The following is a 15,403-nucleotide window of genomic DNA, read 5'->3' as shown; positions in this document are numbered from 1 at the left end:
TCGAAGTAAATGGGAGAGTCCTAGGGTTAGCTAATCCCTTTGAAAACATTAAATAACAAGAATAATTAAAGAAACAATAACTCACTTTATAATAAATAAAAATCGTTCAATACATAAGCACAATAAGATATTTAATCTACACTTTAATTATGAATATTTCTATAAATATAAAATTCAAGTGTTGGAATAAATACTACATACTTAGATATATAATACAAAGCAAGAAAATAAAGAAATGAACATAAATGGGTAAGAAATTCAAAACCAAAAGCTTCAAATTTTCAAGACTCAAATGTGTGTGCAAGAACCATAACTTCCAAACCTTGTCTTCTCTAGCCTAAGGACTGAAAATAAGCCAAAGATCTTTTACAAATAAGCTGAGTTGTGTATTAAATGGTTTGGGGTCAAAATCGTAAAATTCTAGAACTACCCAGGATTTTCCGCCCATTTTCTTCTTCGCGTTCGCGAAGGTTTGTTTCCTTCACTTTCGTGTTCGCGTTTGTGCCTTCCTGTTTGCGTATAGCACTTCGCGTTCGCGAAGGTTTATTTCCTGAAGCTTTGCATTCGCGTTCAACCCTTCGCGTTTGCGAAGGGTAATTTACTGGGCAGTGTTCCAGTTTTCATTTTCGCTCCTTTTTTACTCGTTTTCTCTTGGTTTCTTCACAATCACTTCTAAATCACATAAAACCTGTAAAATGGATGTAAACGACATTAAACACGCAATTTACTCAATCAAATATAGCAAAAATCTAAAATTAACGACGAGATAAGTTGGTAAAATACCAACTTATCAAAAATCCGGAACACCCTCGCTAGAGACCGTGCGACGCGAGCTTCATCTCGCTGTGCACTGTGCCTCACAAGCTCTAACGCGAGCTTGATCTCGCTTTAACCCAGGCGGCGCGAGCTCTGTCGCGAGCAAATTGCCTCACATCGCCTGACTCTTTCTTCGATTCAATTTGCTGCCTAACTTTTGTATTTCACGTTTTCTCTTCTTTTCCTAACTTTTCAATTCTTTACATTGTTTCTTTTTCCACATTGAATGATTTTGGTCTTCAATCATAAAGACTCTATTTAATATTGATTCACCATATACTCCAAATTCGTCATTTTGTTCAAAATTCATCTCCAAAGTATCTAAACATAAAGTAAACTCAATTAAGCACACATGTAGTATAGTTTAGTATTAAAGCACCTAAAATGTAAGGTAAGTAATGCACTAAAAATATGAAATTATAGCCAAACATCACTACCCTACACTTAAATGTTGCTCGTCCTCGAGCAATCAAACTACACTTTATATAGACACGACCTTTTTAAACAGTTTTCCTAACTCATCACACTAAGAATCTTTAAAATAGAAGTACAAGGGGGTAATATCTTCACCTCAAGATGACTCACAAGTACCCTGCATTATTTACAACTTACTCTCTTACTCTAACATAGAGGTCAATGGCATTACCTTTCCTTCATGAATCAAGTGCCCTCACTCAACAAAAGAGATTAGTTCCACACACAATAAAATTTAAGAACAATTAGGAACTCAAGATAGAAAGAATTCACTCACTCTCAGAAATAACATTCATATGTCACAAAAGATGCACCATAGGCTTGCCCGTAGTGTACTACTCTACTAATCGAGCTCATTCAGTCTAGGATCAAGTAGGACTTTAATTGGTTGTAATGTCGGCTGCGGGTCGGGTAGGATACATTTGGATATAAGAGTGACTACACCTCTCTAAGCACTTTAATACATACACTTTAACATTTAAACCCCATCCTTATGTCAACCCATAACTCTACCTTCACATTAGTGTATATTAACTCCATACTTCTTTAAGCACAACTACATCAAGAGTCACCATTCTCAAGGAATGTTTTTCCCAGCAATACAACTATTTTTTTTCGATTCAAGTGGCTTTCATTTTTTTCAAAACAGTGCACCTTTCTCCTTATTTCATTAGTTCCACTCAAAAGCCAAACCAACTACCCCACACTTTAACTTTTACAAAGTTCATTACAATTCAAGTGCTTATGAGAGGTGAAAAGGTTCAAATAGATGGTTAATTCAAATAACTGGGTAAGTTTTGTAATGTGGTTGCCAAAGAAACATGATTACATGCTCAAAGGGTTAACTTACGATACATAACAATTAGGCGGGTAAAATATATATATCTAGCTCAACAAAGAAACGCCTATATCACTTCCAAGACTGAACAAAACTAAGTCTAAGATTATACAATTTAAGGTACTTATATAAGAGTCAAAAACTGAGTCTAACCGTCACAACCAAAGTACTCACTATTCTCAAGGCCTAACAAGTCAAGAGATATTGCTCCCATTCAATTCACCTCATAATAACTCCTACTCCTAAAAAACTAACTACACTCGGTTCAAACAAAACCCTTGGAAAAGAACCGTGGCACAAAAAAATCAATGGGTAATTACTACACTACCTACAAACAAAATCTTTTTGTCCTTTTTATTTAGACTTAAATCCGTCAAGAAAACTGTCTAGGAGATCCATCATCGGGAAGAGTCCAATTTTTCGACTTTTTTTTCTGATTTTTCTTAGGAGCTACTAACATACTACACAACTACGAAAACAAAGATAATAAGTTAAAATTTTTCTACATCCTATTACTAATTATCTATAGAATTCTCCCACCCCACACTTAAAAGAGTGCAGTGTCTCCAGTGCACAAATAAAGCAAAATAATAATGAGGGTGGACAAAAAACTCTCTGAAAGGCCAATGGCCGAAGCAAAAGTGGCTCACGGGGTACTCAGACTTCCCTCGGGCATGGTCCTTTGTGTGGGCATCCCGCACTTAGTTCTAACCATCTAACTCACTTCTTCATTCTTCCGATGGATTTCCTATGCTTATAATCCTACAAAACAAAAACAGACACTACAACAAAAATAAGAAAAAAATAGAAATAAAAGAAAGCAGTAAAGATGGGTTGCCTTCCAACAAGCGCCTGATTTAACATCGCGACCCGACACTGCTGCTCTCCTTAGGCTGGGTGCTTTCTCTTCTTCTTTCTCCCATTAATACTAGCCTTTTTACATGCTCTCAGAAGGTCTCTTCTTTTATATCTGGCTCTTTTCTCAATCATCCTTACACACTCAGCTTGCAACACCACTTCCTCCAACTCAGTTGTCCCATCTGAATCACTATAATTCACACAAGGACTCTACTCTATCCCCTTCAGTTCTACCACAGTAATCATACATAACTCCTTATAATGCTTAGGGAGCTTAAGTAACTTGTACACATTAAAAGTGATTTCTTCATCGTCAACTCTCATCTTTAATTTCCCTTCCCTAACATCAATAATCGCTCCACCAGTAGCTAAGAATGGTCGCCCCAAAATAATAGGTACTTCCTCATCTGCCTCGTAATCAAGAATAATAAAATCAACAGGAAGAATAAACTTTCCCACTTGAACTAACACATCCTCAATAATTCCTTCTAGCATAACTAGTGACCTATCTGCCAAGTGTAAAGTGATTGTAGTAGGTCTAAGCACCCCCAATCCGAGTTTCTTGAACAAAGATTATGGCATCAAATTTATACTAGCCCCTAAATCACACAGAGCTCTACCAACTTCTTGTTTTCCAAGAGATAGAGAAATTGCGAAACATCCAGGATCCTTCAACTTAGGAGGGAGTTTACTCTGAACTCTAACACTACACTTTTCAGTAAGTGCAACTGTTTCAAACTCTGTATGTATTCGCTTGTTTGCCAAAATATCTCTGAGATACCTTGCATACAGAGGCACTTCCTGCAAAATTTCTACCAAAGGCAAATTCACACGCACTTGGCTCAAAATATCTAAGAATTTCTTGTACTTAGTGTCGTCTTTTTGCTTTTGCAGTCTTTGTGGAAATGGAGGTGGTGGTCTTGCCACAATTACTGGCTCTGATCCTTTGTTCTCATTCTTATTCTCCTCAACTGGCTTAGGAACTAATTCTCCTTCAGGACTAGCTGTATACTTCTTTTCTCTGGAAATTCTTTTAATACTCTTCCATTTCTCAAGGTAACCACATTGACTTGAGCCTTAGGATTAGGCTCAGTATTACTCGGGAGAGCTCCAGCAAGTCTAAAATTCTGATTGTTAGCCTTTTTGTAACGATCCGACCAGTCGTTTTGAGCTTTTGCACTTTGCTCACCAGTTCTTGGGCATGACTAGCCCTGTGTGATGAATTATGACTTATTTAAATTGTTGGTTTTGGTTTTCAAGAAAATCGAATGAATTTGAAAGAACAGTCTCAGATGAAAGCTTTGAATTTGAAAGGTTTGACCAAGAGTTGACTTATTTGTATATGAGCTCGGAACGGAATTTTTTTGATTTGGTTAGCTTCGTTGGGTGATTTATGACTTAGGAGAGTGATCGGAATTGGTTTTGGAGGTCCAGAGTAGATCTAGGCTTGAATTGGCGAAGTTAAGATTTTTGGCGATTTTTGGTTGGTAGGTGAGATTTTGATCCGGGAGTTGGAATAGAATTCCGAGAGCTGAAGTAGTTTCATTATGTCATGTGGGATGTGTGTGCAAAATTTCAGGTCATTCGGACGTGGTTTGGTTGGATTTTTTATCGAAAACGTATTTCGGAAGATTTCTCAAAAACTGGGCTTGAATCCGATGTGTTTTGGGTAATTTGATGTTGTTTGAGGTGCTTTGATGATTGTAACAAGTTTGAATAAGGTATTGGGTCATGTTGGTGCTTTTAGTTGAGGTCCCGAGGGCCTCGGGGTGAATTCGGATGATTAAATGGTATTGAACCCCTACTGAAACTGTCGGAAAGCATTTTCAAATGATTTTACCAAAAGGCTGGATTTTAATAAGATGATCGACTCGTATTCTGAATTAGCAGCCTGTGTGCTTATTGAGTTATCATGAATGTGGATTCATTGTTTCCTACTGCTCAGTCTTTATTTACTCGTATCACTAACTGGGTTGGAGTACTCATATTACTCCCTGCACCTCGTGTGTAGATTCAGGTATTTCAGAACCCAGTAGCGGGTATTGATTGCTCAGATGTGGAGTCATCAGAGTTAGCAAGGTGGCTGCACGACGTTCGCAGCACTGCTTCTTCATCTTATTTCCATTTCTGTACTTAGTACACTTGACTATTTTTTTGTTGTATTCAGACCTTGGTAGGTGCTCATGACTAGTGACACCCCGATGTCGGGCTTGTGTAATTATTCCGTATTGTTCTTCTAAAAGTTCATTATGAAATTAATGGTTATAAATGGTATAGAAACCACTTTTAAATGGAAAATGGTTGATTTGGGAATTGTGTCGACTGGCCTTGTCTTCATGAGAGGCACCATCATGACCGAGTCCGGTTTGGGGTCGTGACAAGTTGGTATCAGAGCCTAGGTTACATAGGTCTCACGAGTCATGAGCAGTTTTAGTAGAGTCTCGTGGATCGGTACGGAGACGTCTGTATTTATCCTCGAGAGGATGCAGAACCTTTAGGAAAACTTCATGTTCTTGTTCTTATCGTGCATCCTTGATTCAGCTTGAAATGTAACTCTTTGAATTCCTTCCACGTGTTTGTATGCGCGCATGAGCGCTCAGTATCAGATGTGCCTTGATGGCTTGTGAATCCCCGATCGAGGGGCGAGATGTGATCTCTGTGAGTTGATGTTGGGCCAGTCTGGAGGACTTGAGGCCAGATCTTTGCCTATGGCTTGAGCACTGAGGTACTGATTGTATGAGCAAGTGTTTTGAACTTATATGTTCGGTATCGTCCCTATTAGTGGGAGTGATGGTTGGATAACTATGTGATGAGTATGTTAGTACTGCGAGATGTATCTATACGACTTGGAAGTGTCAAGGAAGGTCTGCTGGAGGATAGAAGAACTATTAGGTGCTAGAATTCCACCTTGATTCAAGGTATAGCCCCGAGTTATGGGCGTGTGAAGAATCTTTTCATGTTTCCTAGTTGGGAGTGAAGTAAATTTCATGTTGCGCTATGGGTTCAGACTCAAGAAGACTAAGTGACTGTGGAAAGTTTACGATAGTGGAAGCGGGAATGTTAGTTTGAGGCAAATCATGTGGGTTATCTCCTGCAAAGTGTTCGGAAGTTGTGCGATCCTTATGTTGTCTATTAGCATATCTCATCTGCAAGTGAAAGACTTGTGTCATAATTTAAATGGGTTGCTTAAGAGAGGGGCCTAACTGTTGTGAGAGTGAATGCGAGATTTGTAGAAGAGTTAAAGTACTAGAGGATCTGTGTATGGGAATCTCAGAGTGTCTTGAGCTGTTGTGGTAATGGATACTCGGTGCATAGAGCAGGAAGTGGCTTGGTTGTTCTAGGATGAGGTAACACCCTGCGGTGTCGGTATGCTATTGAGGCACGGGTGGTTCTGTTCATTTGATCAGGCTAATTGCAGTTTGAATAGAGTGAATGACTCTCGAGAATGGTTCTAATGTGTTCAAGATTTTACATATAACAATTAGGTATTTTAAAGTTGTATCTGAGGTTAGAAACTGAGTTTTCATTAGAAGATGTTGAGACTTGTGGTATTTTCTTTATAAATTATAATGTTCTATGTATCAGTACCAGGAAGGTAAAGGTAACAGATTTAGATTCGCAGGAAGTCTCTTCAAAGCAAAGTACTTTGATCGTGGTGCTCGTGGGAATATATGAGAAAGTATTCAGCGGCTTATGAGCCTTAGACGGTGTGGCTTTATGCTTGGGTCCCGTGTGGTAAGTCTGGGTTGAGGAATTGTGATGTTATAGCAAGAATGAGTACCAAGTTGAAGGTAAATCAGAAGGAAATTCGGATAGATGGGATAGCTTGGTAGTAGGCCGAGTTGGTATGGTAAGGATACGATTAGTTCTTTGGATGCTTAAGAGATAATGAGTTTCTACAGTGTTTCTCGGCAATTCTCTTGGGTTTTAGTGATCTGCGTAGCTCGGTTGAGTTCGAAGGATTCAGTCCTGGCAGGTTTGGTTTGTGCAAGGGGAACTCGGAGAGTTCTTGATGGTTTCGACCACGGTTGGAAATGTATATTTTCTATGGGCATGAGGAGCATGGTATGTATAGTTATTTTCTTCTAGATGGGAACAATGGAAAGTTCTTGGTTGGTTGAGTACATAGTTGCTTGTGGCTCGGAAGAGATACAAGGTTTTTGTGGTTATCCTAGAATGGTACGGTTTATGCGGTATGTTGTGTAGGAGTGAGATTGGCATGTGTAAGGTCACGGTTCAGATTTGAAAGGAAGGTCATAAATTCTTAGGCAGCATGGGCAGTTCAGATAAATTGAAGAAATGAGCTTCAGATGATTTGAGAAATACTCTTTAGATGATTAAGGAAATGGTAATACTAATTGAGGTGATTGGACTAGGGTATATGATTCAGAGAGAGGTAATGTGATTAAGTTGATGGTACTCCGGTAGTATTGCAGCACTTCTTGTCAGATCGGCTGTTGATATTCGAGTTTGCTTGGCAGCACAGAGGAATCTTAGAGTATCTCTCATGGAATGATTGAGTACTATAGGTGAGTTATATATGCGAGTGGCAGAATTGGGATCAGATATGGTACTTCGTGTGTTTTGTGGACTTGGAAACGGGAAGTTCTCATATGCAGGTTAGCTCGTGGTTGTGGATGGCAAAATGTGGTAAGTTAGTCAGATGTTAGTATGTGTTATGATTCAGTCATTGTGAACCTTCGAAGGATTATTTATCTGTTGTAGGTAACTAGAGTTGATGTGTTGACCATTGGTAAACCTATATGGATATGTGTCCGACATCGAGACGGCCTTGTTGACTTCGAGTTGCTGTAGGCGAAGGATGTGTTGATTCGGTTGTTATTGAGCTTATTGGTAATCTAGGGAGATCTACGAGTTACCTTTCTGTGTTGCGAGACATTATGATCTGTTGATTATAGGCACCTATAGTGCGGTTCTGTCGGAGTTTCATAGTGGAAGTCGAGCAGGAAGAATGATTGGGTGTTGCTCGGTGAATGGCATATCAGTTATGTCCTTTTGGATTTGCGTGGTGTATGTTATTTGTTTCACCGTGGGTGTAATGATTTGCTTTGGCTCCAGACATCAAATTGTGTGTGGTTGTCGATTTTGAGCAGAGTGACTCGAGGAGTTTCGTGTGGAGCAGCGTTTGGATAGGATCGCGCGTTGTAGCGAAGCTATGTGGAGTTATAATCTTGCGGGTTAGATTTGTGTGTTCTATTCTATGATGTTAGATGGGTTCTCAGCCTTGTGTTGTGGTGGTACTAGTGAGCTTGAGGTACAGCTCTTTCATTTGAGTCATTTTTCATGATTTGATTATGTTCGGACCGTTGCTTATTGGTGCGCATATTATGCTAGTTGTGGCTTAGGCCTCTATTGATGTGTCATGTCACTAGAGTGGTGTGTTGGATTAGAGGAGATCGTTGGGATCATCAATGAATATGAACAGATTCAATTTCAGCATGTTGAAAGGTTAATATCGAAGTTCGGCTCGAAAATTTGCTATGGTATTTGTCAGAGGAGAAGTGGCTTCATGGATGGGTGATCTGAGAAAATGGTTATGGTTTATTGCGTATTTCATTTATTGTTGGCAGTATATGATAGTGTTGGAATGAGGCTTTGGCTGATAAGAGATTTTCTACTAGTATTCGGTTGTTGTGGACAACTGATATGAATAGAAGTTATCGCTACGAGTGTTTGAGTTATGTGGTATATCATGGGATTGATCCTGAGGTTGCAAGCATGGGTTATTACAGTTGGTTCGGGTCTAATCAGAGTATAGGTGTGAGGTTTTGATCGTATTGATGGTTTCAGAAGTGGAAATGTGGTTCTATGGTTTATGGGCTAGATTGGGATTGTGTAATTTCAGTTACAAGGTGTTATCGGACCTATGTGAGATAGGGTGACGTGGGATCACCCCCGGGTATATGCATGGTAAGGTTATTCAGTGATTGGTTGGCTTTTGGAACAACTCTGGGCACGTTCGAGGACAAACATATGTTTAAGTGGGGGAGGATGTAATGACCCGACCGGTCGTTTTGAACTTTTGCACTTTGCTCGCCAGTTCTTGGGCATGACTAGCCCTGTGTGATGAATTATAACTTCTTTAAATCATTGGTTTTGGTTTTCAGGAAAATCGGAATGAATTTGAAAGAACAGTCTCAGATGAAAGCTTTGAATTTGAAATTTTTGACCAAGAGTTGACTTATTTGTATATGAGCTCGAAATGGAATTTTTTTGATTTGGTTAGCTTCGTTGGGTGATTTATGACTTAGGAGCGTGATCGGAATTGGTTTTGGAGGTCCGGAGTAGAACTAGGCTTGAATTGGCGAAGTTGAGATTTTTGGCGATTTCCGGTTGGTAGGTGAGATTTTGATCTGGGAGTCGTAATGGAATTCTGAGAGTTGCAGTAGTTTCGTTATGTCATGTGGGATGTGTGTGCAAAATTTCAGGTCATTCGGACGTGGTTTGTTTGGGTTTTTGATCGAAAATGTATTTCGGAAGATTTCTCAAAAACTAGGCTTGAATCTGATGTGTTTCGGGTAATTTGATGTTGTTTGAGGTACTTTGATGATTGGAACAAGTTTGAATAAGGTATTGGGTCATGTTGGTGCTTTTGGTTGAGGTTCGGGGGGCCTCGGGGTGAATTCGGATGGTTAATGGGAAGATTTTGGACTTAAGAGATCCCAGAAGTTGCTGCTTCTAGTATTTCCGCACCTACGGATTGGGGACCGCAGGTGTGGTGCCGCACATGCAGAAGAAGAGCCGCAAAAGCGGTTTGGGAAGAATAGCTAGGGACCGCAGATGCGGCATATGGACCGCACCTGCGGAGTCGCAGATGTTGCTCGTGGACCGCAGATGCGGAACCTGGCCCCCTAAGTGATTTCCGCAGATGCGGAGAAAATGACCGAAGAAGCGGTACCGCAGGAGCAGTGGTGGGGTCGCAGATGCAAAAACTCCTGGGCAGAAAGTTTATAAGTCATTTTATCCGCGATTTTGAGCCATTTTTCCTCCATAACCGAGTATTTTGAGAGCTTTTTGAAGGTGATTAAAGAGGGATTCTAGGAGAATTGATTGGAGATAAGATTTTCGAACCTAAAACTCAATTATATTGTGAAATCTACCTAGAAATTCATGGAAAACTAAGCCTATTGAAGAACTAGGGCTTGAGAAATTGGACTTTTGAATTGGGATTTGAAGGACCATTTGAGGTCAGAATTGAGAATTTTTGGTATGTATGAACTCGTGGGGTGATAAGGAATCTAATTATGTGAAAATTTCTGAGTTTCGAGAAGTGGGCCCGGGGCTCGAGTTTTGCTAATTTCGGCATTTTCGATATTTTTCGATTGTTTTCGCTTGGGTTTTGTTCCCTTAGCATATTGTGATGTATTCTTTCTGATTTTGGATAGATTTGACGCGCGTGGAGGCCGATTCGAGGGGCAAATGCGTCGCGAGCTAGAGTTGTAGCCGGTTCAAGGTAAGTGATGATTGTAAATGCTGTTCTGAGGGTTTGAAACCCTGGATTACACATTGTTGTGCTATGTTGAGGTAACTTACACGCTAGATGACGAATGTGGGGTAGAGCACTGCTGGGGATTGTGACTCAGTCCATTCCGAACCAATATTTTAATGTGTAATTGTTTGATGTTATTATATTTTGGGTTGTATGCCATGTTTGGGGCCTTGTGCCGACCTGTTGAAACCCTTAGGGGCATTTCCACTATTTTTCCTCACTCTATTTGTTTTGAAAGCATATCCTCAGTCTTATTTTACCTGTTTATTGTTTAAACCTGGTTTATCACTTTATTTCTTAAAAATATGAAAACTGTTTGGGCTGAGTTCCCTATTTTACTGATGGTCCGAATGATCGTGAGGTTGATGACTGAGATAGACCAAGAGTCTGATTGTGAGGTTAATGACTGAAAGAGGTCGAGAGCCTGGTTGTGAGGATTATATAGTTATGGATCGGGCTGCATGCCGCAGCAATATATATATGTATATGGATCGGGATGCATGCCGTAGCGATACTTATATGGATCGGGCTGCACGCTGCAGCGATATGTTGGATCGGGTTGCACGCTGCAGCGATATATGGATCGGGATGCGCGCCGCAGCGGTTACTATATGGTACCTATTGAGTGTGAGTGCTGAGTGTGAGCGCTGATTGGTAAGAGTTGAGTCACGAGTGACTGAGAGGCTTGCCCGAGGGACTATCTATATCTGTGTAGTTACCTGATCTTATATGTAACCATGAAATTTTTATATATATATATATATATATGCACATGAGTGATGCTTTGCCTAAGGGGCTTGTTTATGAACTTATTGATTTTCACTCTTCTTAAAAATGAGTTTCTATCGAATATGTTGATTTATTGACTATTTTCACTCATCTTTATATTGAGCCTCTGTCGAAAGTGTTGAACAAATGTTTTAAAACAACTTTCATTTAAGCTGGGGTTTATGAGATGTTCAGAATTTAATCACTGATTTGGCTTTGTTATTTCCACTGAGATTTTCATGTTATGAGGTGTTTATGATTCCTGTTTTGCCCGAGGGGCTATTTACGAACTATGTTTTTCCCGAGGGGCCGATTATGGTTTTTTTTCATCTCTTTTATTATAAATGGTATTGAAGCCCTACTGAAACTGTCGGAAAGCATTTTCAAATGATTTTACCAAAAGGGTGGATTTTAATAAGACGATCGACTCATATTCTGAATTAGCAGCCTGTGTGCTTATTGAGTTATCATGACTATGGATTCATTGTTTCCTACTGCTCAGTCTGTATTTACTCTTATTACTTATTGGGTTGGAGTACTTACATTACTCCCTGCACCTTGTGTGCAGATTCAAGTATTTTAGAACCCAGTAGCGTGTATTGATTGCTCAGACGCGGAGTCATCAGAGTTAGCAAGGTGGCTGCACGACGTTCGCAGCACTGCCTCTTCATCTCATTTCCATTTCTGTACTTAGTACACTTGACTATTTTTTTATTGTATTCAGACCTTGGTAGATGCTCATGACTAGTGACACCCCGATGTCGGGCTTGTGTAATTATTCTGCATTGCTCTTTTAAAGGTTCATTATGAGATTAATGGTTATAAATGGTATAAAAACCACTTTTGAATGGAAAATGGTTGATTTGGGAATTGTGTCGGCTGGCCTTGTCTTCATGAGAGGCGCCATCACGATCGTGTCCGGTTTGGGGTCGTGACACTTTTGCCCAAACTTCCTCTCTAGATTTTTGAACTCTGTGCGCAATTGTTGATTGTCTATCAAGAGCTTTTTCATCATGTTAGTCAAACTCTCTTCTGCTTGCTGTGGAGGTTGAGGTGGATGATTGTAATTCGCTTGAGGCCTGATATTCTAATTTCCACCCCAAGATAAATTAGGATGATTCCTCCAGTTCGGATTGTATGTGTTATAATATTGAGCATTTTCACTCATCGTCCCTCTAGCTTGTTGCCCCGCGTAGTAGATGGATTCAGGATTCATGGAGCATATGTCACTTGTGTGACCTTCACCGCATAACTCGCACCAAGTAGACATCTACTGCACATGCTGTATCTGTTGTGCTTGGTGTATTGTTATTTTATTCATCTGATTTACTAATCTCGCTATATCGACCCTCATGGCTGAGAAATCATGAAGCTCGATCACACCTGCCGCCTTTTGTTTAAGTTCTCTTCGTGGTTCTCCATCTCCATGCCAATTATTATCATTAGCAGTGAAATTGTTTAGCAGGATCTGGATCTCATTATACGGTCTTTCCATGCAACTACCCGCACATGCTGCGTCAAGATTCATCTTTGATGCCTCGTCTAACCCATCAACGAAAGTGTGACCCAACACCTCATCAGTCTAACAATAGTGTGGGCAGTCTCTGAGTAGCTTCTTCTATCTTTCCCAAGCTTGTCGATGAGTTTCACCATCTCGTTGTTGAAGCCCAAGAATCTGGCTCCTCAACGACTTTTTCTTCTTAGTGGGGAAAAAATTGATTAAGAATTTCCTTGTTAGATCATCCCATTTGTGGATTCAGTTCACAGGCACCTTTTGCAACCATTCCTTAGCTTCCCCCAACATTGAAAAGGGAAACAGTATCAGCCTGACATAGTCCTTGGAAACGTTCGGATAATTGTAAGTGTTAGTGATTTCCAGGAAATTCTGAATGTGCCTCTGCTAGTCCTCACTCTATGAAGTGTTCGTTCGATTTAGGATCAAGAGGAAGGAGATTATTTGCGCTTGTACTCCTCCGCATTCAAGCGAAGAGCCTGCGTTATCACAAATAAAGCAAACTAAAAATTAAAACTTGAACAAATAACGAATAAAAGCTTAACTTAAATAAACAATCAATAACTAAGTCCCCGATAACGGTACCAAAAACTTGTTGGTTCCCCAAGAATAGGCAAGTATACGTGACCGTCAAGTGATAAAGTGACTCGAAAGTCGGATGTCGAACCCACAGAGACTTAGATTGATCGTTAACTAAGCAAACTAAAATCAATTAATTATCCAAAATATTTAAGATTGATGTTTTTATTTTAATCTACTATTGCAAAAATTAAATAAGTAACAACTAATTTATCAAGAATGCAAATGTGTATGATGAGATTTTACTTCAGAGGAGATGAAAATTCCAGGGTTGTGGTAGGTTTATCAATCCTATTAAGTTCAATGATCACACTCGCTAATCCATATTATCTAAGGTTGCTAATTAATCGGATCGTTTATATGAATAGCATGTTCCCACAATACTACTCGTCTGCCCACAATATATCAATCCTATATTCTATGGTATTGAGTCTATCATGAACGAATATAATACGATATTCAATTAAGCAAGACTGTTAGGTATATTCCTATCCTAACCGTGAAATTGTCCCTCGAGCCACGAGTTCAGAAACAAGCTCTCTCTAATTCTACTCTAATCTAAACATAGCTTTTCCAAGCATAGCATAGATAGTAGGGTAAATTGGTAGCTACAACAATTCATAAATTAAAGATAGAATCAAAGAAACAACCACAAGATGATAATCCGAATTAACGAATATGTAATTAATAAACGTTAATAATTATGTCAACCACAACCCTATAACTAGAGTTCTTAGCCACTCATGTTCGTAGTAATAATTTTCCAAGTATTTTGCATAAACAAATTACAAAGAAAAAGATAAAGGAATGAAGAACTCTATGATTTTCTCATCCAAAAGTTGTTCCACATGATATTCTTGTCTTTGGTCGCAAAAACTCCTCTAAAATGGTGTTTTGATGACTATTTATATGTGTAGGAAAAAGACCTAGACGAAATAACCAAGTTCAAAACCAAAAAAGAAGACAAAATAGGCTTTAAAATCCGGGACACCCTCGCTATAGACCGTGCGACGCAAAGGCAAAACGCGAGCTTCATCTCGCTGTACACTGTGCCTTGCAAGCTCTAACGCGAGCTTGATCTCGCTTTAACCTAGGCGGGGCGAGCTCTGTCACGAGAAAATTATCTCGCATCGCCTGACTCTTTCTTCGGTTCAATTTGCTGCCTAACTTTTGCATTTCACGTTTTCTCTTCTTTTCCTTACTTTTCAATTCTTTGCATTGTTTCTTTTTCCACATTGAATGATTTTGGTCTCCAATCATAAAGACTCTATTTAATATTAATTCACCATATACTCCAAATTCGTCATTTTGTTCAAAATTCATCTCCAAAGTACCTACACATAAAATAAACTCAATTAAGAACACATATAGTATAGTTTGGTATTAAAGCACCTAAAATGTAAGGTAAGTAATGCACTAAAAATATGGAATTATAGCCAAACATCAGTAACAGACCTCAGCAACGATAAATCGAAGTAAGAGTTATGGTATAGTATGACCTACTTAGATGTAGAAAAGACATAGATGCCCAGAGGGACAACTTGTCATAATTCTGTATATGTTCACAAAGTGAAGCCTAGAGATCGACTAAAAGCTAGAGGAAAAAGGAGAGAAGAGTCACATAGGCCCACATACAAGGACAAAGTCGTATAGATTGCATGATAGAAGGTAGCAATAGTTACGAGATTAGAAGAATCCCGACCACAAGTCGTGGTGTGAGAAAGAGGCCTAAAGGGGGGAATACCCTGGCCTTTGGATTTATTCACAGAACAGTTGCCTAGATGGCAAGGAGAGTACTAAAGTATTCTCAAGAGCGATAGGTTATGAGAATGATAAATGCATCAGTCAACATTCGAGGACGAATGTTCCAAATGGGGGAATGATGTTATACCCCATGTTTTCGTACGTGAAAGTACGCCATAAATCAATTGATTTAAGATTGGAAATGAGATTCTCTTTGAATGTATATAAAGTGATCTAATGATATTACATCTGCATTTCCGTTCAGCATACAAACAACTAGGTTGAGGACGGATGCACTTAAAAG

At 39.4% G+C, this 15,403-nt stretch overlaps 1 protein-coding gene across 1 annotated transcript; it reads right to left on the bottom strand.

Moving 5' to 3' along the window:
* Window positions 1-3,196: 3,196 nt before the first annotated feature.
* Window positions 3,197-12,792, bottom strand: LOC138883419 (uncharacterized). The gene is made up of 3 exons (XM_070164104.1): window positions 12,648-12,792; window positions 3,580-4,062; window positions 3,197-3,495 (listed from the first exon to the last, which is right to left on the bottom strand). The coding sequence occupies exons 1-3, from the start codon at window positions 12,790-12,792 to the stop codon at window positions 3,197-3,199; spliced, it is 927 nt and encodes a 308-aa protein (XP_070020205.1).
* Window positions 12,793-15,403: the final 2,611 nt, after the last annotated feature.

The sequence above is a fragment of the Nicotiana sylvestris genome, chromosome 12 (assembly GCF_000393655.2).
Source record: "Nicotiana sylvestris chromosome 12, ASM39365v2, whole genome shotgun sequence".
Lineage (NCBI taxonomy): Eukaryota > Viridiplantae > Streptophyta > Magnoliopsida > Solanales > Solanaceae > Nicotiana > Nicotiana sylvestris.
The sequence above is the reverse complement of the archived record's forward strand: the minus strand, read 5'-3'. Positions and strand labels throughout refer to the sequence as shown.